General features: G+C 37.2%; 1 protein-coding gene across 1 annotated transcript; it reads left to right on the forward strand.

Annotated features, from left to right (window-relative positions):
• Window positions 1-1,679: 1,679 nt before the first annotated feature.
• On the forward strand, window positions 1,680-26,896 carry MED6 (mediator complex subunit 6). The gene is made up of 9 exons (XM_060004316.1): window positions 1,680-1,759; window positions 4,598-4,757; window positions 5,825-5,916; window positions 7,531-7,613; window positions 7,920-8,028; window positions 9,460-9,575; window positions 19,136-19,163; window positions 19,770-19,896; window positions 25,817-26,896. The coding sequence occupies exons 1-9, from the start codon at window positions 1,738-1,740 to the stop codon at window positions 25,839-25,841; spliced, it is 762 nt and encodes a 253-aa protein (XP_059860299.1). The 5' UTR covers window positions 1,680-1,737; the 3' UTR covers window positions 25,842-26,896.
• The last annotated feature ends 899 nt before the right edge of the window (window positions 26,897-27,795 follow it).

Consider the following 27,795-nt stretch of genomic DNA (forward strand, 5'->3'; position numbering starts at 1 on the left):
AAAACAGAACCAACAAAACAAAACAAAAAGCTTGATGTTTCACACTTTTGTTTATTGGACATGATAACCCCTGTTTTGGAATGCCTTCTCCACCAGGACCCTACCAGGCCTTTCTCCTTTGAAAACTCTGCTCTGTGCATGTGCATGCTTTTATTGGGACACATACTGTATACATACCATCTCAAGTATAAAATCCCAGTTCAAAAAGTGGAGTATAACAAAGCAATATATTTGTATGCCACTTAGAGTTAAAATTTTTGAATTCCCAGTCTATGAGGTAGAAAATTCCAATAAATTCATGGTCCCCCACCCCCTTACCTCTGTTTTGTGGTTAAATTCTGGGGGAACCTTCATAGTACCTAAGTTTTGGAACAGATACAGGCACTAACACTTCATCACCATGAAAAGGGTTTCTTCAGATTTGCAGGTTCTCTTCTTGGCATCTGGGTCTTGCTTGCAGATATCCTCATCATTTTGCTTTTATGGAGCCTGAAAATCTTTCTAAGGCTTCCTATGGCTTCTGCATTTCACAGAATTATTCCCTCTCTGGCATCTTGCTATCTAGCCCAGATTAGCCGGAATGCAGACATTAGGTCTTTACTTAGGGACCCAGGGGTATTCCCTTTCTTTTAATCTTTTTAATATTTTGCTTCAGAAGCATTTCCTGTCTTGTGAAAATTTTGTCTCTGAGGCATGTAATATTTTCTTCAATGGCTTTAGACTTTTAATGGGCTTAGTCACATAAAAGCTAATGACTGTCAAATTTTTCCTGCTTAGTCCTGCCCATCCCCACACTTGAGGTAGGGTGAAAAACAACGGCCAGTAGCTCCTAAACTGAACAGTTCATTGGATACACCTGAAAGAGCTTTTAAAATGAAAGATGTTACCACCCCCAACTCTGCACAATCAGAATTTGTTCTTATAAACGACCACAGGAGATCAAGGTCGAATTTTCTTTCTTTTTTTTTTTGCGGTACGCGGGTCTTTCACTGTTGTGGCCTCTCCCGTTGCGGAGCACAGGCTCCGGAGGCCCAGGCTTAGCGGCCATGGCTCACGGGCCCAGCCATTCCGCGGCATGTGGGATCTTCCCGGACCGGGGCACGAACCCGCGTCCCCTGCCTCGGCAGGCGGACTCTCAACCACTGCGCCACCAGGGAAGCCCAAGGTCGAATTTTCGAATCCCTCAGTGGTGGACGTTGGGCAGGGCTCTGCTCACTCTGTTTTTCCTCAAAGTCTCCAAATTTTTACCCCGGTAGTATGCCCAGCCTCTACCTCTCCCTCCTTTGGCGCTGCTCTCTCCTTCCTGCTAGCAGCTCCTAGCCTCTCCCTCCCCTTCTTACCCCTTCCCTACCCACCGCGCTCCACCTCCCAGCCCCGCCCCGCCCTTCCCTGCCTCGTCCCACCCCTCTCCCCCCAACCCAACTCTACTTCCCGGCTCCATCCCTCCCCGCTCCTCCTTGCCCCGCTCCACCTCCTAGCCCCGCCCCACCCCTTCTCTCCGCTCCTCCCCTCTTCCCCGCCCCACCCTCTCTCAGCCCCGCCCCTCAGCCCCGCCCCGCTCCACCTCCTATTCTTTCCGCTTCTTCCCTTTCCCTGCCCTATCTTCCTGGCCTTGCAGTCTCCTCCCCTCTTTTGGTTCCTCCTTAACCTTCCTCTGCTCTGCAGCGAGCTCTTTCGTCTCAGACTTGTTACGTTTACTCTGCGCCGGAAGAAGAACCTGAGGACGCTTTTGGGACTATGGCGGCGGTGGATATCCGAGGTAACCTGTGCTGTCCCCTTTGTTTCCTGATTGTTTGGGAGCTGGTTTAGGGATTTATAGCTCTTGGGAGCAAGATTCCGGTTCCCTTGTGATGTCTCCCAAGCTCTTTGGAATGTTTTCTGTGAACGACCCAAAGCGCCAATCTGTCGAAAAATTGCCTAGATTTTCGCAGTTTTTCAGGAGTCTCTTAGAAGAGTCAAAACGAAGGGGTTGGAATAAGCTCTGGGCTTTGAGCCCTGTGGTGTTGTCCTACGTACGTATCTCTACAGCAGTATTGGGGCTGTTCTGTCCAGGTGAAGGAACGACAGAGAAGGGGGTGGGGTCATGAGCCGACAGTGTTTGGTTCATTCTTGGCACTTGGCCTGGGGCCTACCTTATTGCTGACGTTTGAGGTTCCTTTTTCTATATTAACCAAATTGGAGTCTAGCACACATATTCCAAATATATTGTCATTTATATATTGTCAAAATGTCCAGTGATCTTCAGCAGTTCTGGATAATGTTTACTATATGTTTGTCTTTCGTTATAAGTGAGAATATCAAGTACCTAATTTCATTACTTGCTGACTGTTAGAGAGCTGTATTAGAGCCATGTCAGTATGCTCTCCCTTGCTACTGAATACAAAAGAGGACCATTTAGTCCACGAGGCTGTTTAGCTTTCATAACTTTTTACTTTTTATTTAGATTTGTTAGGTCCATTGCAAAGGCTCTAAGGTGGGAACATGTCAGAAGAACAGCAAGGGGGCCAGTATGGCTGAAGCACAGTGAGCGAGGAGGCGGGAAGTAGATGAGGTCAGAGAGAGAATTGGTGTGGTGGCTTGTTCATACAGGAATAGTAGGCCATGGTAAGGCCTTTGGCTTGTCCTCTGAGTAAAATAGAGAACCACTGGAGGGTTTTGACCAGAAGGGATGAACGTAACCTGACTTACTTTTTTTTAGGATCACCTTGACTGCTGAGAACACTGTAGGAGGGGAGACCGGTTAGGAAGGCATTTTTGTAATGCGTGGGGAGTTGGGGGTGGCTCAGACTAGGGTGGTAACAGTGGAGATGGTAAGAAATAGTTGGAGTCTGCTTGTTTTGGTAGTGTAGTCTATTGGGCTGTGGTCACAGGTAGCTTCTATGTAGGAGAACTAATATATCCTATTTCACAGCCACACACCACCCTCTTAACCCCAGTTAACTAGTTTGTAACTGAACATACTTGGATACTGGAGTGTGTGTAAATTTATGTCCTTAGCCCTTAATCATGAATTAATAAACATTTTCTAATTCTTACCAAACAGGTCCTGTGCTAGTTCTGATGAGTAACCCACAGCCCCAGTTCCTTAAAAAACTCAGCATTTAATGGGAAAACATTTGTACTTGTGGGTTATTAATAATCAATTATAAAACTATGTAAAAACCGCTATGAGGACATAGAGAAAGAAACCATTATTTCTGCCTTGCAAAGTAGAGAAAGGCTTTGCAGAGATTAGTGACATTTAAAATGAGTTTAATCTAGCTTGACCATTTGAATATCTAGTAAACCTATACCTTTTTAGAATGAAAGACGTTTCTATATTTTTTAGAAGTGCATAAACTAGAAAAAAAAAGAGGCACAAACTAGGACCGCCTTTGGTTAAGCCAGAAATAAGTTTGTTCATATTAATCTTAAAAGAAATTGACTACCAGCACTACCACCATCATCATAATGAACATTTATTGGGTTATTACAATGTACTAAGCATTTTACATATATAATCTAGCATGCAGATACTATTATAATCCCTATTTTATAGATGAGAAAACTAAGGCATGGGGAGGTTGAACTTTTCCATTCTTCCTTCTTCAACCAGTAATTATATAGGCAATTTGATGTTTCATGACTTACAGCTAGTGGGATTTAGTACTGTCAGTGGTATGAAACATTGCAGCCAGTACCCAATAAAAGCTCATTAATTAAAGCTATCTAGCCCTACTTATCATGTCTTTGTTTTCTTTTTCCATTTTGAAAAATTTAAAGTTTAATTCTTTAAAATGTGAAATTGTATGGCTGTAATTAAGGGCATTCTACTTTTCATTTGCCCCTTTTACATAATTATTATCTCATCTATAATAATAGATTCCTAACTTATTTCTGTCTCTTTAATTGAAAGATCTCCCATTAGTGGCGATGGATGTGTTTTCTTTGGCATACATATTGTTTGAAAATTTTTGAATTAGTTGCCAACATTATAAAAACTCAGGATTTCCGATATTTTGAAAGACCTCTCTAGATTTCAAATCCTGTAACTTCTTCACCTAATTGAGTTATTCTTTAAACATATAATGTACTTTTATTTATTTATTGAATCTTTGAATTTTATTTATTTTTTATACAGCAGGCTCATTAGTTATCTATTTTATACATATTAGTGTATATATGTCAATCAGAATCTCCCAATTAAACATATAATATTCTTTTATATTTCCCTACCTTTGTATATGCATTACCTCTGCTTGGAATTACTTTGCCTCTCATTTCTCCATGGTGAGCCTCTATTTATTCTTTAACATATAGTGCTAAAACCCACCTCCTCCTCATCCCATGAAAAACCATTCCTGTTCCCTCAGGTAAGGTATTCTGCTTGCTCCACTGTGCTCTCATAACACATTTATTCATACCTTTATTATGGATCTTGTGTTGTCATTGCTTTCTTGCATACTTAGCTCTTCTGCGGGACTGTGAGGGTATGTAGGTTAGGATCCACGTCATCCTTATATTCATAGTGCCTCCTACATTATATACATAAAAATGTTTGTTGGATTGGATTTTTTTCTCTTTTCTCATCCTTTATCATTTTGTTTCTTTTCTATAGATAATCTGCTGGGAATCTCTTGGGTTGACAGTTCCTGGATCCCTATTTTGAACAGTGGAAGTGTCCTGGATTACTTTTCAGAAAGAAGTAATCCTTTTTATGACAGGACATGTAATAATGAAGTGGTCAAAATGCAGAGGCTAACATTAGAACACTTAAAGTAAGTTATTATAAGAAGGTAGCATTTTTACCAACTGCAGATTTTGTAATGAATAGTTCTTTCAAGCTGTGAATCATGAAGTACAGAGTAGAAGTGTTGGAAGAACCGGAGTTTTGTTTGGGTTTGTGCAGATTTGACATGCAAAGGAATTATTAGTAGTCACTTGTAACCTGGGAAGTCTTTTCTTTATAACTGCACATATTACTGTCTAGTTAAAATGTAACTATGAGGTTTAGATGTAAATCTCATTGATTTCCGCAATGCAACTGTTACCTTAACCAGGTAACTATATATGTTGTCTCCTCTACATGTAATTTGATGTCTTAAACCATAGTCGAGTTTATAGTAGATTTTTCTTTGTTTGACAAATAAAATTTTAGCCAAATTTAGCAAGATTCTTCAGACTTGGGATGCTAAATAATTCATTACTATTATAAAAGTTTCTGAAACAACTGTGTAATGAAGTTTTTCATCTGTCAGCTAAACATGGAGAGCAGGGGTTCTAAGAAATTGAATTTCTGGTATTTTAAATAGCTTTTGTTTTGAGGTAAATATTTACATTTACTGAGATACCTTGGTGTTGCTTTTAAACATAGTATGTCAGGAAAAAATATGTTGGAGGTGAGGATAAGGTTTTTGATGTTTTCTGGTTGGGTACAATATATAGTAGTGATCTATATTAAGACAGGTATAGTGTTCATGTATATTTTAATATTTTATATATATTTATAGATCTCCTTGGTCAGGAAGCATCCTGGTATTTTGGTTGCCTGTTTTGAAATGTAGGTTCATTGTACTCTCATGACTGAAAATACTCCGATTTAAGTTCATCATGAATTTTTGTAGAGAAATTTTGTTGTTGTTTAAAAACGAAATCTTACTTTATTTGAGCCCCACCTACCTGGGAAAAATAGCCAGTTTTATTGAACAGCCAATTTTTCATATCAAACATAGGCAGTTTTATCCTGTTTACAATGTTGCTATACTTTTATGTGATAATTTGAATGTTCTAGAGAATTGTTTGTAGGGCATTCATAGATCTCTGAGTGTCTGTGTCCTGTTTTCAGTCAGATGGTTGGAGTGGAATACATCCTTTTACATGCCCAAGAGCCCATTCTTTTTATCATTCGAAAGCAACAGCGGCAGTCCCCTACTCAAGGTAAAATATGTAAACTTTAGGCATTATTTTCTTCTTAAAATACCATGATTTATTTACTCCTGAGCTATATATGTTCTTATTTTTGTGGATTGGGTTCTGTTTTAGGGATTTGTAGGAATCCATGTGTAGGCTTCCTATGCTTTCCCTTCTGTGAGGGGCCACACCAAGTGCACCTTCCCTCTAGTAGTGAAATGCAGTGTGTACTATGTCTGCTCAGAGCTCAGGGAAGACCGTTTGAGACTCTGAGTCCAGAATTTTTATTGAGGGCTGATCATGTAGACGTCCTCTGCCTGTCAAATTCTAGTCTCTCAGAAGGAAATCAGGTTTAATTCTTGGCAGATGCAGTTGCACCAAATTCATAAAAGATCAATGGAAAATCCTCATTGATACATTCAATCAAAATTACCAGACAAAAACTTGCTTTAGAAATCATACCGAAAAGTATAGAATTCAGACTTGATTTTCAATCAAAGAGCTAGTCACCTATTCCAGAGATGACCAGCTACATCTCTTAAATTAGATACTCTCATCAAGACCTTTGAGAATAACCTTCACCCTAGTATTGATTCCAGAGAATGACTTGCTACTGAAGTTGTGGTTCCAGAGTCAAGAATCCAAATTTACTTTCAAAGTCAAAGATCTAGGACTTCCCTGGTGGCGCAGTGGTTAAGAATCCGCCTGCCAGTGCAGGGGACATGGGTTCGAGCCCTGGTCCGGGAAGATCCCACATGCCGCAGAGCAACTAAGCCTGTGTGCCACAACTACAGAGCCTGCGCCCTAGAGCCCGTGAGGCACGACTACCGAAGCCCGAGCACCTAGAGCCCACGCTCCGCAACAAGAGAAGCCACCACAATGAGAAGCCCGCACACTGCAACAAAGACCAAACACAGCCAAAAATAAATAAATAAAGATAAATTAATTAAAAAAAAAAAAGTCAAAGATCTAGAGTCCCTGCCCAGAGAAACTTAGAACAAAGACAAGGCTGGGGACAAGAGTTCCATGATGGAAGGGTTCCAGGTACAGAAGCGACAGAAGATGGCACCAGCCTCACTAGCCGCTGCTTTATTCCGTAGGACCTCGGACTGGGGCACAGAGGCAAGTTCAGTGTGTCTGGTATCTTCATCCTGGGCCCTAAATCTCTCTTGCTCTAAGGTCTTATTCCCCAAAGTGTGGTTGACTGACAGCAGCATCGGATCACTTAGGAACTTGTTAGAAATGCATCGTCCCTACTGAGTAAGAATCTGATTTTAACAAGATACTCAGGTGATTCAAAAGCACGTTAAAGTTTAAGAAGCACTGCTCCTAGGGCAAACGTTTTTTTTAGCAAACTTTTTCTGTGAAGGTCCAGAGACTAAATATTTTAGGCTTTGGAGCCTCATGGTCTCTGAGACAACTATTCAACTAGTGCCATAGCGGCCTTAGATAATAACGCAAATGAATGAGTGTGGTTATTTTCCTATGTAACTTTATTTACAAAAACAGGAATTGCCAAACCCTACCTTAAGCTTTAGTGTGGGAAGATGTTAAACTTTAGTTGTTCTTTTTATGGAAATATATTTAGCGGTTTGTGTGCAGAGCTATATTGAGAAACATTTTTTTTCCTCGCTGCTTTAGTTATCCCACTGGCTGATTACTATATTATTGCCGGAGTGATCTATCAGGCACCAGACTTGGGATCAGTTATAAACTCTAGAGTGGTGAGTGTCTTTACATACTTTAAACATTAAAGAAAACTTCTAACCGAACTACCTTGCTACCGAGAATTAAACAGGAACTCCTCTCCCTTGTGTACGTTGGTATAAAGTGTTGACTATTAGAATATCTTAAGCATTGGTTCCTGTGGGCCAACTCCATGTTCAAAGTATATACCACCCCTAGATACATAGTGATTCAGGTTCTGAAAAGCAGAAGATTTACTGTCTTTGCATATGTAATATTTTGTGTTCACTTTGTAAATTTTGGATGATTGATGAGAAATTCAGAATTTGTTTTCTTTTTCTAAGCTTACTGTGGTACATGGCATTCAGTCAGCTTTTGATGAAGCTATGTCATACTGTCGATATCATCCTTCCAAAGGGTATTGGTGGCACTTCAAAGATCACGAAGAGCAAGGTAGGTGGGACACCGGGACCCTCCTAAAACACTTTTTGTTACTCAGAGAATGAAGCTGCTTTCTTTCGGAAGATGGCTATTGATGATTTCTAGCTGTGTTTTACTTCTCTGTGGGAAGGTTTCATAGGATGATGACATTGTCAGAGCTATGATTCATGTAACTAGATGTGGTAATAATAGCATTCCCATAGGAACAGGTACAAATTTTAATCTCTTTGGTACATGATAATCTTTGATAAGTTGATACAAGGTTTTAAAATATTTAGGACATGTAGGGGAAATCAGTGATGAGGAATGAGTAATGATGATATTTCCTGCTTACCAAACTGTTGAGTCATCTTGAAATCTGGAACCCAAGTCTTCCAAGTTTTTGAAATAGGGGAGATGCTCTTAAAGCCCTATCTCCAGATGAACAGTCTGTTTTCTGATCTTTCTATGTTACCGCCTGTCGTGATGCCAGGTCCTCTAGTTGCCATAGCTGCTAATCTGCTACTTGTTCTGTACCATATTTTACTAATAAAAGTACTTCTAGAAATGTATCTATAGCAGTATACCTATATTCTGCATTTCTTTCTAGAGAAATAGAAACTTAGAATGAATTACTATGGAAAAGGTAGCCTTTAAATAAAATTCAGACCCGTGGAATGAATGGTCTTTGAGATACAGTTATATTTATTCGTAATAGTAGGTCCCGGCGACAACATTTGACTTAGGAAAGTTTGCATCAGTTGAATAAACTTCTCCCAAGAGCTCTTTGCCCCTACCCTAATGAAATGTTTGGAGTAAAACTTAACTGGAACCCTATCTTTATAGACAGTCCACCAGCACACTCCCCTCCCAGGGAAAATCCCACACGTGATTAGCTTCATAATTTTTCTTGCAAGTTCTTTTCTCTCTTGTCTTTATGATCTTCTGTTGTTTGGTTTGTCCTGTTTTTTTCAGTGGATTATAGTCTTCATAATTGAGTATGGTTACTTGAGTTTATGAAAGTTGCATTTTCCATTTGTACCTATTAGGTTTTGCGGGAAAAGTCTGTTTAATACACTTAAAATATACACAAGATAATTTCAAACCAATAATCTGAATGTGACTTAGGTAATTATGGAAAATTTAGCCTTAAAGTTTTCCATAATTAAGTAATTATGGAAACATAAGAACGATGTTTATCCATGTTTACATGCTAAAACCGAAATGTCTTTGAAAGATGTATCAGCTTTTTAAATGTTAGAATTTTAACCTCATTTCAGAGGGAGAGTTTGAATGCTTCTCTGTATATGCTATGTTTAACGTATTTGGGGGGATTATCTTTGGAATAGCAGCCATTAAAAATAATAAAATTTGAATATATTCATGGCAGACAAAGATTTGTGAAATAATAAGGCACCAAAGTAGTTTAGACAATGTTTTGATTTGGACCTTATATTTTAATAGATAAAGTCAAACCTAAAGTCAAAAGGAAAGAAGAACCGAGCTCTATTTTCCAGAGACAGCGTGTGGATGCTTTACTCCTAGACCTTAGACAAAAATTTCCACCCAGATTTGTGCAGGTAATGAGAATGCGTGTGGTTAATTTTGATTCAACACTTTTTCCTGGCATATTTATTTTTAATTGAGGACTGTTTCAGATGTGACCTAAAAATACTGATTTTCCTTGTTAGTTAAAAAAATGATCTCTGAATCAAAGAAAGGTTTCTCAAGGACTTAATGGAGGAGGTGGTAAAGGGAATGGAATTAGTACTGTTCCGTGCGCTTAAGTTTAATTCCTTATTGAATCTTCGTAAACTGTGAGGACTGAATATAATAATATTCTCATTCAGAAGGTTGCTGAAAGTGTCATAGATGGTAACAAAACTAGAATTTGAAACTCATGCTGTTTTTACTGTACGTGCTGCCTTCCACCCTGATGTAGAGGGTATTTAAGTCCTTAAATGATAGAATAATAAAAACTTTGTAATAAAAAGAATAGTACATTTGATGTGGAGGGTTTGGCATGATAAATGGAGGAGGCAGGAGTAATAATAAATAGACTTATAACATACATTGGAGCTATATGAATTCCATTATGTTGTCTTGGGCATTCCAACAGCAATAGCAGGTCCACGTACCGTGGTACTAAATGAGCTTTTGCAGAGAAGTAAGTGTGAGATGGAATATGTGAACATGTTATTCTTATGGTTTGCCTCAGCTCTTACTTATCTTTACAGGGCTGTGTACACACAAGGTCATGTTTTTCCTGTGGAGGGCCTATTTAAGAGATTTTCAAGGGTTGTTTTAGACTGAGATTTTTCACACCCTGAGATGACTTTAGAATAGGCCTTTCCTTCCCCCTTCCCTGACTCTACTGGATGAGGTGTACTGTTGGAATGGTGACGTGGTGGTGAAGGGAGCAGGGGCCACAGTTGGAACTCAGGACCAAAAAGCCAGTTTAGAGAAATCTCATGAATTGCGCGTGAAGATGAAACAATGTCTGTTGAATAAATAAATAAATGAATTATAGCTCTGTGTAAGATGACGAGTAGTGACTACAGGGTGTAAGAGGTTAGGTGTGGTTGGCCATTCGTGGCAGAACACCTAGAACTGCACAGTACAGTAGCCCCTAGGCACATGTGACTATTGTGCATTTGAAACACAGCTAGTCCAAACTGAGTTGTGTTATGTGTGAAATACATACTGGGTTCAAGCACTTAGTACAAAAAATTTATAAAATATTTCATTAATAGTTAAAAATATTGATTATATGTCAGTGATACTCTTTTAGATACATTTGGTTAAAAATAATAAAATTCATCTGTTTCTTTCTGAAAATGTGACTACTAGAAAAATTTAAATTACATATATAGCTTGTATTTGTGGCTCACATTATATTTTGGGCAGTGCTGATCTAGAAAATGGGAACAGAAAATGCAAAACCAAAAACATGAAAGATGATCAATGAACACATACTCAGAAACCAAGAAAATCCCTCAGTGTGTTCTTTGTCTAGTTTCTTGAGGTGTAAAGTTAGGTTGTTTGCGATCTTTCCTTTTTAATGTAGGATTTATTGCTATAAACTTCCCTCTTAGTACTTCTTTTTCTGCATCCCATAAGTTTTGGTATGATGTAGTTTCATTTTAATTTCTCTCCAGATAATTTCTGATTTCCCTTTTGATTCCTTCTTTGGCCTACTGGTTGTTCAGGAGTGTTTTGTTTAATTTCCACTTATAAGTTAGCAGAAGAAAAGAAATTACAAAGATTAAAAATTATGAAATAGAGACTAGAAAAACAATAGAAAAGAATCAGTGATACACCAGAAACTAACACAACATTTTAAATCAACTATACTTCAATAAAAACAACAACAAAAAAGCAAGGAAACTAAGGGTTGGTGTTTTGAAAAGATAAACGAAATTGACCAACTTTTAGCTAGACTAACAAAGAGAGGAGACTCAAATAAATAAAATTAGAAGTTGAAGAGACGTTACTACTGATGCCACAGAAGTAAAATGATCGTAAGAGACTACTATAAACAGTTTATATGCCAAGAAATTGGGTAACCTATAAGAAATTCCTAGAACATATGACCTACCAAGACTGAGTCATGAAGAAATAGAAAATCTGAACAGACCAATAATGAATAAGGAGACTGAATCAGTAATCACAAACCTCCCAAAGAAATGTCTAGGAACAGATGACTTCATGGATGAATTCTACCAAACATTTAAAGAGAATTAACACCAATCCTTCTCAAACTCTTCCAAAAAATTAAAGAGGAGGGAACACTTCCAAATTCATTTTATGAGGCCAGCATTACTCTGATACCAACGACCAAAAGACACTACAAGACAAGAAAACTACAGTCCAATAAAAATAGATGCAAAAATTCTCAATGAAATACTAGCAAATCAAATGCAATAGCCCATTAAGAGGATCATATATCATGATCAAGTGGGATTTATCCCTGGGGTGCAGAGATGGTTCGACATACTAAAATCAATCAGTATGATACACTACATTATCAGGATGAAGGATAAAAATCACATGATCATCTCAATAGATGCAGAAAAAGCATTTGGGAAAATTCAACATCTTTTTATGGTAAAAACAACAAACTAGGTATAAAAGGAATGTACCTCAACATCATAAAAGCCACGTATAACAAACCCTTTTTATGGTAAAAACAACAAACTAGGTATAAAAGGAATGTACCTCAACATCATAAAAGCCATGTATAACAAACAAACGGCTATCATATTCAGTGGTGAAGAACAAAGCTTTTTCTCTAAGATCAGGAACAAGACAAGGATATCCACCCTCCACACTTCTATTCAGCATAGTGCTGGGAGACCTAGCCAGAGAAATTAGGCAGTAAAAGGGATCCAAATGGGAAAAGAAGTAAAATTGTCTGTTTGCAGATGATATGATCTTATACATAGAAAACCCTAAAGACTCCATTAAAAAACTGTTATAACTAATACATGAATTCGGTGAAATTGCAGGATACAAAATCAACACACAAAAATCAGTTGCACTTCTGTATACTAACAACTATCAGTAAAGGATATCAAGAAAATCCCACTTATAATAGCATCAAAAACATACTTAGGGATAAACTTTTTGTTATCAGCTTTATTGAGATATAATTGGTGTAATAACATTGTGTAAGTTTAAGGTGTACAACCTGTTGATTTGATACACTTATATACTGCAAAATGATTACCACCATAGCATTAGCGAACATCTCTGTCATGTCACATAATTACTGTTCTTTTTTATGGTGAGTTCATTTAAGTTTTACTCTCTTAGCAACTTTCAAATATATAATACAGTGTTACTAACTATAATCACCATGTTGTGTATTAGATTTCCAGAACTTATTTCATCTTATACCTTTCACCAACATCTCCCCATTTCCCCCACCCCCTCAGCCGCTGGCAGGCACCGCTGTACCCTCTGTAGGAGTTTGAACATTTTAGATTCCATATATAAGTGATGTGATATATCATATTTGCCTGCCTGACTCCACTTAGTATAATGCTCTCCAGGTTCATGCTCTCACAAATGGCAGGATATCCTTCTTTCTCATGGCTAAACAATATTCCTGTATATGTGTGCGCACGTGCGCGCGCGCGCGTGTGTGTGTATCACATATGTCTCTCTCTCACACAAACATATATATATCTCACATCTTCTTTACCCATTCTGTTGACAGACATGTAGGTTGTTTCCATACCTTGGCTATTGTGGATAATGCCACAGTGAATGTGGGAATGCAGGTGTCCATTCGAGATCTTGTATTCATTCCCTTCAAATATATACCCAAAAGTGGGATTGCTGGATCATATGGTATTTCTGTTTTTAATTTTTGGGGGAACCTCTGTACTGTTTTCCATATTGGCTGCACCAATTTGTATTGCCACCAACAGTACACAAGTGTTCCCTTTTTTTTACACCCTCACCAACACGTGTTACTTCTTGTCTTTTCAATGGTAACCATTATAACAACTGTGAAGTGATATCTCATTGTGGTTTTGATATGCATTTCCCTGATGATTAGTGATGTTGAGCACCTTTTCATGTACCTGTTGGTCATCTGTATGTCTTCTTTGGAAAAATATCTATTCAGGTCCTCTGCCCATTTTTTAATTGAATTGTTTGTTTTTTCACTGTTGAGATATATGAGTTCTTTATATATTTTGGATATTAACTTCTTATCAGATATGCGATTTGCAAATATTTCCTTCCATTTTGTAGGTTGCCTTTTCATTTTGTTGATGATTTACTTTGCTGTGCAGAAGCTTTTTGGTTTGCTGTAGTCTCACTTGTTTATTTTTGCTTTTGGTGCATTTGCTTTTCATGTCAAACCCAAAAACTCATCACCAAGACTGATGTCAAGGAGCTTACTGCCTATGTTTTCTTCTGGGAGTTTTATGGTTTCAGATCTTACATTCCAGTCTTAAATCCATTTTTAGTTAATTTTTTTGTGTGGTGTAAATTAATTGACCATATATGCATGGGTTTATTTCTGGACTCTCTATTTTGTTCCATTGATTTATGTCTGTTTTTATCCCAACACCATACTGTTTTGATTACTGTAGCTTTGTAATATAGTTTGAAACCTGAGCTATCTGTATTCCCACATTTATTAGTTTTGTGAATATTTAGCATTATCCACAATAGCCAAGGTATGGAAATAGCCCTAATGTCCATCAACAGATGAATGGATAAAGAAACTATGGGATATACATATAGTTTAATATTATTCAGCCTTAAAAAAGAAGGAAATTTTACCATTTGTGGTGTCATGGAAGAATCTGGAAGATATTGTGCTAATTGAGATAAGTCAGTCACAGAAGGATGAATATTATATGATTTCACTTACATGAGGTATCTAAAATAGTCAGATACAGAAAATATTATAGTGGTTGCCAGAGGATGGAAGAAGGGGAAAATAGGGAGTTCTAAAAAGGCTGTAAAATTACAGTTATATAAGATGAATAAGTTGTAGAGATCTGCTGTACAACATACTGCTTACAGTTAACAATATGGTGTTGTGCACTTAAAAACTTGGTAAGAGGGTTCATCTCATATGGAGTGTTCTTAACACACACACACACACACAAACCCCAAACTAAAGGAGCAGAAGAAATCTTTTGGAGGTGATGGATATGTTTATTACCTTGATTGTGGTGATGGTATCACAGGTGTATGTATATGTCCAAACTCATCAAATTGTGTATATCAGATATGTGCGGTATTTTTCATGTATCAGTTATACCTCAGTGTACCTGTAAAAAAAAAAAAGAAAGGAACCAGAAAATACTCTGAAGTTTTATTACTCTTATGTGTTTGTGAAGGGAGGAGTACTGAAATATGAGACTTAAAGTTTCTATTAAGGTCATACTGAGAAGAATCGTATATGCTCGACAAAGGAGTTTTGGTTAGTTCTGTGGTCCAGTGTGTTTATTCACTATTTTAAACCCATAACCTGGTACCACTCCTGTAAACATACGTTTCCAGGTACATTAAATGTTATTTGAAATATTAAAACAATAACTATCATCACTAAAGACAAATGAAAGCAGTGGTAATTTTTGTACATTCTTTTTCAAATACACCCTCTCTTGAAGTAAACTTAGATATCCTCTACCTCATCTTCTTGACCCTCAGCACTGACTAGCTGTGAATTATTGATGATGGTAGTAGGGACCCATTAAGTGTTTAAAAACAGTTGCAACGAAATAATGTGGTTATTTGTTTGTTTTAGGAAGATAACCATTCATGGTATAGAAGATGCATAGGAAAATGTGTCATGTACCACAATATTCATTGCAGTTCTATTTACAATAGCCAGGACTTGGAAACAACGTAAGTGTCCATTGACAGATGAACAGATAAAGAATATGTGGCACATATATACAGTGGAATATTACTCAGCCATAAAAAGAAATGAAACTGAGTTATTTGTAGTGAGGTGGATGGACCTAGAGTCTGTCATACAGAATGAAGTAAGTCAGAAAGAGAAAAACAAATACCGTATGCTAACACATATATATGGAATCTAAAAAACAAAACAAAAAAATGGTCATGAAGAACCTAGGGTCAAGTCGGGAATAAAGACGCAGACCTACTAGAGAATGGACTTGAGGATACGGGGAGAGGGAAGGTGTAAGCTGGCACAAAGTGAGAGTGGCATGGACATATATACACTACCAAATGTAAAATAGATAGCTAGTGGGAAGCAGCTGCATGGCACAGGGAGATCAGCTCGGTGCTTTGTGACCACCTAGAGGGGCGGGATAGGGAGGGTGGGAGGGAGGGAGGGAGAGGCAAGAGGGAAGAGATATGGGCATATATGTATGTGTATAACTGATTCACTTTGTTATAAAGCAGAAACTAACACACCATTGTAAAGCAATTATACTCCAATAAAGATGTTTAAAAAAATGTGATGTTTGGAGTCAAGGAAGTTAGATTATGGAAAGCCTGAATTAATTCTGTGGCCATAGATAGAGAGGAAACAGATTCAAGGTATATTTCAGATTTAGCATTGCCTAACTTTGGTGGTTGGATATGGAGAGATTGGCATTATGGATGATTCTGAGGTTTCAGGCCTAGGATTAGAATCAACTTGGTGTTGAACCCAAATTCAGAATATAGGAAAAGAAACAGATTTGGGGTAAATATAGTTGTTAGGGGTTCTATTTTCATTAGCCAACCTCCAGAACATTCAGTAGCTTACTACTGTGTTTGGGTTCTGTGGTACTCCAGCTGACTGACAGTTCCTTTTTCTCTGGCTAGGGGTCCTGACTTGAATTCCATGTACTGTTCTATCCTGGTGAGCTAGGCTGGACACTGTAGAAAGCTCAAAGACTCTCTTGAATCTTAAAACAAAAAAACTTCACTTTGTAGAAAGTTATGGAAATTTAGAAACGCATATAAAAATAGAGGGAATAATAAAAAATGAAGCCCCCATGTACCTATTGATATTATCCTGCTTCAACAGTTATCAGGCGTGGCCAATCTTGTTTTCTCTCTTCTTCCCCTATTTCCTCCCAATTATTTTAAGCAGGTTGCAGACTACCTGCTTCCATGAGTTTTTACATTTTTCTTGTAAAGGTTTAGCCATAGTCACCCTTAAGTTGTCATTTTCCAGAACCTCACCTTCTTTTAACCATCCAGGGGCCAAAAGCCAACTCACAAAGAGAAAGAGTGTGTCAACTCTATGTAGCAGACCTAGGAGAACTTTTAATAATCAAAGTTCTCTAGGACTTTTAATAATCCCTTTGTTTCTCCAACCCACAGCATTTCTCCTCAGATCTGGAGAAGAAAATAGATTCTTGGTCTCCTTGAAGCCTTCTGTGAGCCCCTATTTACCCATTTTGTCTCCCAGAACCATTTGTAGCTTAGGACTTCTGGATCCGAGGGATGTCGCCCCTTTATGGGGGTGCTCAAGAGAATATTGGAGAAGTCCTGCATTTTTCCTTGAAGCTCCTTTTTCCATATTTTAACTTTTGTTACTACTGAAAGTTACACCAAAACTGATGTGATAGGAGTTCAGGCCTTCAGTGCCTTTTATTATCAATGTCTTTTCAGTGCTGTTTTCAGAAGCTGCTAGGACACCATAGGATATTGCTTCAGTTAGGTTTATTCCAAAGTTACCTGATAAATTTTGTCAGAAAGGCCGCCTCTGTTCTATTTTCCCATCTTAAACCACATCCTACTAGTTTGTGTGACAGTGTTCACTAGAAAAGATTAGACAGTGTGCACTAATTAGGTAATGACATTATTTCAATGTCTGGATATGGTCCAGTGTCCAGTATAGTTCAAGTGGTTCAGTGCTAGCAGTATAAGAATATCCCCTCTCGATTTCTCATTCCTCAATGTTACACCATCTATATCCTCTCCTGTTTTAAAGTAAGGAAAAATTATTTGTTCCCTCAAATTACTTTAGACATGTTTAAGTCCTAATATGTTCATAAAACAGGTAATAATGTTGTTGTGTTGGGGATTCCCATGACCACCCCCATGTTTGGAGATTTGCTTGAAGCACTCACAGGTTTTATTACAGTGACATAGTAGGGCTATACAGCCAGATATAAGGAAAAAAGGCATTAGTGGAGTCTGGAGGAATCCATCTGCAGGCTTCCTTACACTCTCTTCTTCCCATGAAGAGTCATACAGAGTACACTCTTGCCTCAACAGTGAAAATGCAGCAACATGTAAGTGATATTTCTGCCTAAGGAAGTCCATTAGAGACTTGGTGCCCACGTTTTTGGGGGAGGTTTTTCAGGTAGGTACTTTCAATCTAGCACATACCAAAATTCCACATTCTTTGAAGGAAGGCAGGTATTCAGCAAAAACAACTTTTTTTTATACAAACAGTCTAGGCATAATGAATTGCCATTATCAGTTACAAAATGGTGGGAACCCTCCTGAAATCCAAATTTCCAGATACCAGCCAAAGGCCAACCTCGCAGCCTGGCCCTTCTAAGGATAGTAGCTCAGACCTTCTATATTAACCTTTTGTGTACAATGGGTAATAATGGGAAGCTCAGTTTTGGTCTTATTAAATGTAATGGTTCCCAGAACTTGTAGTTGGAGTGGGCTAGTAGGCAGTTTGTAGCATGAATCTGGATCATGTGACATCAGAAAATTGTGTAGTCGCTAGTCATAGGAATAGATAAGAAGCTTAAGGAGGGCATGTAAATTCAGAAAGAAATTCAGAAAACAAATGGAGGCATTAAACTTCATAAAAATAAAGAGAACACTTTTATTCTGAGATGACAGGGAAGTATAGAGAGGTATTTTTTATGTATATATGTCTGTATATAAAGGTGTAATAAGTTTGGAGGTAGATGGATGGGAGAGAACATTGACACCCTTATTGGCTGAGGGTGAGGGGTAGGTTGTGAGCCTTGAGGAGGAAGAAGGAGGGAGAGGAGGAGGAAAGTGTTTTAAAGCATTTAACTTGGGTAGCGAGAACAGGGAGATGACAGGGCCCACTGAAGTAAAAGAATTGCTGTGCAGAATGAAGGATCTGACCTTGTTCCTGACTCCTAGTGCCCCCATCATTTTTTCCTGCAGTTTGATTTCTAATAGTACACTCAACAGAAGCCTTATATTCATAGAAAAATACCTCTTTTTCTTTACGTTCCATACCTGCCAACTTTAAAAGTCAGACATCCAAATTTCATTCTACTTACTTATAGCTCATATCGCCTGTGCAAATAAGCCTCTGGAGTCTTGAAAGGCTCCATTATTCCCTCTCATTGGATTCTCCTTAGCAACTTTTTATAAAGCATTGTAGCCTCGGTGCAGAGGCAAAGGGCTTTGTTGATGTTCAAGGGTTTTTTTATGTTTGACTCTTTTGTTCTAGTTTTAGATTTGTGTCTTTTCTGGAACAGGAATAAGAAGTAGAAAATGATAAATTTACTTTTTTATGGTACGTGGATAGTAGTTTCTCTTGATGAAGTCATTTATAATATAATTTGCATGCAGGTGTAATTTTAATGAAAATTATGATGTCAAGAAGCAAAAAGCTTTGCTAACCTGCCCTGTTTTCTTCTTCCTCTTCCTTCACCCCTCTTCCCCACTTTTTTTTTTTTTTTTTTTTTTTTTTTAATTACAGCAAAAGTCTGGAGAAAAGCCTGTCCCAGGTATGGTTCATCTGATAATTCTTATCAAACTTGAAATAAGACCAAACAGCCTGTTTAACTCAGTAACAATCATAACATGTGAGGTGAATTATGATCATTTTGTCCTTTTAGACTCTCTAATGCCAGTTTGTTACTCCTAACCTTTGATCTGCTGATTGCCAAAAGGTGGTGCTTTTGTGGTAGTGATATTAGTATTTGAAAGATGCATTAGAGTGGGATGAACAGGTATTGAGGGTGTGTGGAGAAGCTGAGGTGATTCTAGGTTGTCAAAAGTTTGAAAAAAGGCCTTCTGTTTCATCATTGAGAATAGGTATTGGACTGTCCATTGACCTGGCATAGAATAATTATGTATCTTTTTTATGCATAATGTCTTATTTAAATGTCATGTGTTTTTGTCTAGTATCATAATTTGCTTGTATTATCAGGTTTTTTGTTTGTAAATTGGTTCTTATACATCTGCCTGATGAAACAGCTAAATTTAAAACTTGAGATAAGTAGTTCTAAATTAATTTGAGAGTCTGAACCATTCACATTAACTGTTGTCTAAACTGGTCTTATCCCTCCACCCTCCTCCCCCTCCAAAAAATATCTGCTTTTGATGTCTAGTGGATCAGACAAAGAAAGAGGCAGAACCTATACCAGAAACTGTAAAATCTGAGGAGAAGGAGACCACAAAGAACGTTCAACAGACTGTGGGTACTAAAGGCCCCCCTGAAAAACGAATGAGACTTCAGTGAGTATTGGACGAGAGAGACGCTTGGCAAGACTCCTCTTGTCCACATTTTACCTCATTACTGTGACAGGCTCTTGAACTTTAAAATTCTTTGTCACAATCATTTGTATAGAATGTGCTTGTTCTTTGAGAAAGGATGTAAGGATGCTCATGCTTTCAGTCTGAATATTTTTAATGTATCTTTTGTAACCTTTTCCCTACTGGACTTGAGCAGCTTCCTCCCTCACATATTTACTGTGATACATGTTTAAAGATAAGATAAAGGTATTTGTATAAATTAGTTTATCATGACGTTTTCCCCCTTATTTTCCCTCTGAAATATTTCCAGATGCATTTTGTAAACACAAAGGATTAATGTTAAAATAGTAGCTAAGCTTATTTTCTATTATTAGTTGCATATTCCTCAGTATTAAAATAGTAAGGTTACTAACAGTTTGAAAGGTAAAGAAAAGGAAAACAACCTCATTAAGCAATATCACCACCCTACAGATACTATAACAATGTTGTGGCATGGAAGCATGGAGTCTTAACCACTGGACCACCAGGGAAGTCCCTGTGTGTAGATATTTTTAAAACCATAGTTTGTAATTATTCTGTTCATACAATTTTACTTTATCATATTATGTCTGTTGTATGTGCTATTCCATGTTTACTTAGTTTTTATAGACTATACTTTGTTAACTGAATAATTCCTATGAGTGATTATATCTGTTTTCTTAAACTCTCCCTGTGTTGTACTTAAGTTTTTACCAATTTACAATTTGCATTAAGGCTGTAGTGATTACATTATTTAAATAAGGCTGTAGTGTATCATGAGTTTTTAGTACTTAGTATTTATCTCCTTAGTATGGAGTCCCAGCCATAGAATCATTAGAATCTGTACGTTTTTTTTTTTTGGCCTGTTATTACTCTTAACAGCAAAATATGAAAGTACCAAGTTCTGTAGAATCTCGCTGAAACTGAGTATTGTCACCTACATTTTTAGTGCCAATTACGTAGCAAAAAAGTGGTGTTTCATTATTTTAAGTGGTTGAATAATTTCTCATCTTTGATTCTTACTTTTATGAAGTATCTGATTTTCTGTATTGTGTAAGATTTTTTAGTTTTTTTATTTTGACATAATTTCAGGCTTACAGAAGAGTTGTCAGAGTAGTACAGAGAATTTCTCTATATACACCTTTTGCCCTAATTCCCCATATATTAACGTTTTCCATATTTGTCTTATTCTTTAGTCTCTGTCTCTCTTTCCCTGTCTCTAACTCGTGTTGTCATTTGCTGTTTCTCTCTCCTTCTCTCTATGTATGTGTGTGTGTGTGTGTGTGTGTGTACATACACATATAATACACACATATATACACCTTTTATTTTGGATTGAGAGTCGGTTGCAATCGTGATGCCCATTTTCCCTGAGAACTTTAGTGTGCATTTCCTAAAATCAAGGACATTCTTTTACATAGCCTTGGTAAAATTATCAGAATTAAACCAGTATGATACCTAATCTGTAGGTCTTATTCAGATCTTGCTAGTGATGCCAAGAATGTCATTTACAGCAAAAGAATATCCTGAATTGTGCATTAGATTTAGTTGTCGTAGCTCTTTAGTCTCCTTTAATCTGAAACAGTTCTTTAATCTTCCATGTTTTTCATGACTTGATATTTAAAGAGTTTAGGCCAGTTATTTTGTTGAATGTCTCTTAATTTGGGTTTGTTTGATATATTTTCATAATTAAATTCACCTCATGCACTTAAAAACATTTTTTTCACATTCCAAGCATTGTTTATTCCAGGATTACGAGAATGATTCAACAATTGGATCTATTACTCTGAATTAATATATTAATTGCAAAAATACACTTTTGTTAGGAATACCATGGAAAAGATGCTCGTGGAGGCGCGTGCTGTCAACTTGTCCCATTCCTGGTGATGTTAACTTTGATCACTTGGTTAAGGTAGTGTTTGTCAGGTTACTCCACTGTAAAGTTAGAATTTTTCTTTTTCTAATTTATAGGTATTTTGGGGAGGGGGAAGTAGTTCGAGGTCTGTAAATACCCTGTTATTGCTCAGAACTTTTACCCTCCAGTAGCATTCACTGATAATTCTTGCCTAAATCATTTATTACTATTATGGTTGCCGAATGGTGATTTTCTTTCTAATTCCTTCATTCCTTCTGTGTTTATTAGTTGGCTTTCTGCTATAAAGAAGAGCTTTCCTTTCACCCCCTGCTTATTTATTTATATCATTGTAGACTCTTGGATTCTTATTTATTCAACGAGTTATATTTCTTTACTCTCATTAATTTATATTGATGCTCAAATTGTCCCAGATTGGGCCAATGGGAACCGTTTCAAGCTGATTCTTAGGTCCTTTTGACATGACCTTGTCATTCATTGAGGATTTTCTTTATGTTTTGGCACAATAAGATATCCCAGGCTCATTCCAACCCTGGAGTCAGCCATTTCTCTAAGGACCCCTAGTTCCTTTTGGTGGAGAATATATTTGGAAATCAAGATCTGTGTGCAAGGTGTGTTCATTTGTTACTGGGGTGTCATGGCTTCTGGGCTTTGTCAGCTGATAGAGTTAAGAAATAGATATATACTGGGACTTCTCTGGTGGCCCAGTGGTTAAGACTCTGTGCTTCCACTGCAGGGGGCATGGATTCTATCCCTGGTTGGGGAACTAAGATCTTCCATGCTGCGTGGCCAAAAAAAAAAAAGAAAAATCGATATGTACATATGTGTGTGACATGAGTGAATACACATATGTCCACACACACACACACATATCTGTCTACTCTCTTTCTCTCTCTCTCTCTCTCTCTCTCTCTATATATATATATATATATTTTTTTTTTTTTTTTTTTTTTTTTTTTTTTGCGGTACGCGGGCCTCTCACTGTTGTGGCTTCTCCCGTCGCGGAGCACAGGCTCCGGATGCGCAGGCTCAGCGGCCATGGCTCACGGGCCCAGCTGCTCTGCGGCATGTGGGATCTTCCCGGGGCACAAACCCGTGTCCCCTGCATCGGCAGGCGGACTCTCAACCACTGCGCCACCAGGGAAGCCCTATTCTATATATATTAAAAGGAACCAATTCACACTGATAACACCAATTCCAGTTTATTCATCACAGGGTTTACGCTGTTCTCTTTCACATTTGTAACTTTCTTCCACATCGATTAGAACTGTTTCTTGTTATACACAATGTTTGTACTTATTTGCTTAATCCTAGAATAACAGAAAGTTGTTTTAGAATTGCTAACCTATACCTCTGCAAAAAAAGAAACCTCTTAATTAGAATTCAGTATTTGCTTAGACTTCTTTTTGTCTTTAGTTTGTAGATATATAGTTCAGATACTGTGTTTAAAAATCACTTGGGTTAATTTTTTTTTTCCCCCAGTGTGGTTACACTACTCATTTATCAGATGTTCCAGTTCATTTGGTTCTGCTTTGAATTCCATTTTAGTTTTTCCCCTCATTGTTATTGATTATTTTGTTTTGTTGTTGTACTGTGGGATGTGTGAGTTATTAGCATAGTTCTTAAAGTCAGACCTGTCCAAAAGAGATTCTAAGTATCATACCCCTTCCTCATTTCTTCTATCTTTTCCACCTTATTCCTACCTGCCCCTCTCACAGAAATGAACCTAATTAGTCTCTAGTTTACCTTTACTGTATTTCTGCTGCACAAATGAATAGATGTTTTCTTATTTCCCCTTCTAACACAAAAGGCAACATATTATATGAACTTTTGCACTTTGCTTACTTTCCACTTATTTAAGCATGAACTTTGATTTGACATAAAGATATTAACTCTAGTATTTTTTCAACTTTTTATTTCCAGCAAAGCTCCTTTTTCTTTCACTTACATTATTTTAAAATATCAGTTAACAGAAAGTACACAAAATAATAGTACAGTTCATTGTACCTGTGTAACTTACCATGCAGGTAAAGAAATTGAACATTGCCAATGCCCCAGAAGCTCCTTTATGTCCCCTCCTAATCACAATGTTTGTCCCGATTAGAGGTCACACTTATCCTGTTTTATGGTAATCACTTATTTTCTTTACATTTTTACCACATCACCTTGCATCCCTAAATAAATTTTTAGTTTTTATTGCCTACTTTTTATTTTTAGTATGAATAGATTTAGTATGTGTATTTCATGTATGACTTACTTTGTTCAATACTATGTTTGTGACATTTATCATAGTTGTTTCATGTTATTGTAGTTCTTTTTTTTTCATTTCTGTACAGTATTCCTTTATATACATGTATTACAATTTTAAAAAATCCATTCTAATGGTGATGGACATTTGGATTGTTTGTAGTTTGGGGCTATTGTGAAAAATTGCTTTTATGAATATTCTTTTTGGTGTATATTATAGGCTGAATTGTGTCATCTCACCCCCAAAATGTTGAAGTCCTAACTCCCAGTACCTCAGAATGTGACGTTATTTGGAAATAGGGTCATTTCAGATGTTATTAGTTAAGATGAGGTCTTGCTAGAGTAGGCTGAGACCCTAGTCTGATGTGACTGGTGACCTTATAAAAAGAATGCCACATGAAGAGACAAAGGGAGACACCATGTGAAGATAGAAGATTGGAGTGTTGCATCTACAAGCTTAAAAACACCAAAGATTGACACCAAATTACCAGAAGCAAGGAGGAGGCAAGGAAGGATTCCCCTGTAGGTTTCAGGGGGAACATGGCCCTGCACATACCTTGATTTTGGACTTCTAGCCTTCAGAACTTTGAGATAATAAATTTCTGTTGTTTTATTTTCCAGTTTATACTCCCACCAGCAGTGTGTGAGAGTTCCTATTGTCCACACCTTTGTTGACCCTTGATACTGTCAATTGAAGAAAATTTTAGTCATTCTGATGGGTATACAGTGGTATCTTGTTGAGGCTGAAATTTGTATTTCCTGGTGATCTGATGATGTTAAGCTTTTTTTCCTGTGATTGTTGGCTACTTGAATATCCGTTTTTGTGAAGTGTGTCTTTTGCACATTTTTCTACTGTTTTGTCTGTGTTTGTCTTATAGAGTAAGAAGAGTCCTTTGTATGTTTGGATAAGAATCCTTTGTTGGTTACATGTATTGTGTTTAAATGTATCTTCTCTCCACTCTGGCTTGCCTTTTTACCCTTTAATGGTGACCTAAAAATGATCAGAAGTTCTTAATTTTAATGTAGCTCAGTTTGTCAATCTTCTCCTTTATCGTTAATGCTTTTTTGTGTCTTGTCTGAGGTTTTTCCCTACATTGAGGTTATGAAGATATACTCCTCTGTGATTATCTACAAGCTTTATTACACTTCACATTCAGGAGTATAGTCCATTTGGTTGGGATTGATCTATAAATCAATTTGGGGAGAATTGACAATTTAGCAGTTTAGCAATATCGAGTATTCAGAACCACCGACTTGTTATATTCCTCCTTTTATTTAGGTTTTCTTTAATTTCTCAGAGTAAAGTTATGAGCTTTCAGAGTACAGGTCTTATACATGTTTTGTTAAAGTTACTCCTAAGCATAACGTATTTTTTTGATGCTGTTGTAAAAGATGTTTAAAAAATTTTAATTTCCATTTGTTTGTCTCTAGTATATAGACCTTGTATCCTGTTACTTTACTAACTTCAATAATTAGTTCTGGTAGCTTTTTTGTGCATTGCTTAGGAATTTCTACATCCATGATCAGTGTCATCTGGGAATAAAAAAGAGTTTTATCTTCAATCTGTATACCTTTCAAAAAATTGTGGTAAAATATAAAAAACATAAAATTTACCATTTTAAGCACTTTAAGTATACAATTCAGTGACATTAACTACATTCACATTGTTGCACAGCTATCATCACCATCCATCTCCAGAACTTCTTCATCGTTCCAAACTGAAACTCTGTTCATTAAACACTCCCTTTTTTCCCCTTCCTCCAGCCCCTGGCAACCACCATTCTACTGATGTCCTGATGAATTTGACTGCTGTAGGTATCTCATATAACTGGAATCATACAGTATTTGGTTTTTTGGCTTATTTCACTTAGCATAAGGTCTTCAAGGTTCATCCATATTCTAGCATGTGTCAGAATTTCCTTTTTGAGGTTAAATAATATTTTGTTGTATGTATATATGTATGCACACACACATTCTGTTTATTCATTCCTCAGTCCATGGACATTTGAGTTGCTTCCACCTTTTCACTATTGTAAATAATGCTACTACAGGGACTTCCCTGGTGGTCCAATGGTTAAGACTATGCGCTCCCAACGCAGGGGGCCCGTGTTCGATCCCTGGTCAGGGAACTAGGTCCCGCATGCCACAACTAAAGGAGCCTGCATGCCGCAACTAAAGAACCCTTGTGCTGCAACTAAAGATCTCACACGCAGCAATGAAGATCCCACCTCCCACAACTAAGACGCGGCACAGCCAAACGAATAAATAAATATTTTTTAAAAAATAATGCTGCTACATACAGTGATGTACAAATATCTGGCAATACATGTGGGAAGGGGTGCAGAGCCTCCGTGCCCTTTCTGGGTGCACCACTCTCCGAATCTCCACATGTTCACCGACCGGAAAGCTTTCAGAACCTTGTCCTTTTAAGGTTTTTATGGAGGCTTCATTACATGGATATGATTGATTAAATTATTGGCTATTGGTGATCAAACCCAACTTCAACCCCCTTTCCATCCCCAGAGGTGGGGGTGGGGTGGGATCGAAACCCTCTAATCACAAGGTTGGTTCCTCTGGTGACCAGCTCCCATTTTTAGGTGACATAGGGGCTTTCCAAAAGTCACCTCATTAACATCACAAAAGACACCTTTATGGTTCTCCCCTCAGGAAATTCCAAGGGTTTTAGGAGTTCTGTGCCAGGAAGAAGACCAAATATATATTTCTTATTATAAATCACAAAATCACACCTAATAATTAGTGAGGTTGACCATCTTTTTATGTGCTTATTGGTCATTTGTGTATTTGTTTTTACATAAAATATTTTAATAAAATTAATTATAAAATTAAAGCAGAATATTTGCATATCTTTGGAGAAATGTCTATTCAAGGCTTTGGCACATTTAAAAATATTTTTTAATTAAGGTATAGTTGATTTACAATATTATGTAAGTTTCAGATGTACAACATAGTGGTTCACAATTTTTAAAGATTATACTCCATTTATAGTTATTATAAAATATTGGCTATATTTCCTGTGCTATACAATATATCCTTGTAGCTTATTGTTTTTATACATAGTAGCTTGTACCTCTTAATACCCTTCTATCTTGCCCCTCCCCACTTTCTCCCCACTAACCCCTTATCGGTCATATCATTTGCAAATATTTTCTCCCATTCAGTAGGATGTCTTTTTGTTTTGTCAATGGTTTCCTTTGCTGTGCAGAAGCTTATAAGTTTGATTAGGTCCCATTTGTTTATTTTTGCTTTTATTTGTTTTTCTTAGAAGACAGATCCAAAGATCTATGATTTATGTCAAAGAGTGTTCTGCCTATGTTTTTTTCTAAGAATTTTATGGTTTCTGGTCTTACATTTAGATCTTTAACGCATTTTAAGTTTATTTTTGTATATGGTTTGAGAAAATGTTTTAATTTCATTCTTTCACGTGTAACTGTTCAGTTTTCCCAGCACCACTTATTGAAGAGACTGTCTTTTCTTCATTGTATATTCTTGCCTCCTTTGTTGTAAATTAATTGACCATAAGTGCATGGGTTTATTTCTAGACTTTCTCTGTATTCTGTTCCCTTGATCTGTGTGTCTCTTTCTGTGCTAGTACCATACTGTTTTGGTTACTGTATCTTTGTGATGTGGTCTAAAGTCAGGGAGTGTGATACCTCCACCTCATTTCTTTCTCAAGATTGTTTTGGCTTTTCAGGGTCATTTGTGTTTCCATGCAAAATTTAAAA

Source organism: Delphinus delphis, chromosome 2 (genome assembly GCF_949987515.2).
Source record: "Delphinus delphis chromosome 2, mDelDel1.2, whole genome shotgun sequence".
NCBI lineage: Eukaryota > Metazoa > Chordata > Mammalia > Artiodactyla > Delphinidae > Delphinus > Delphinus delphis.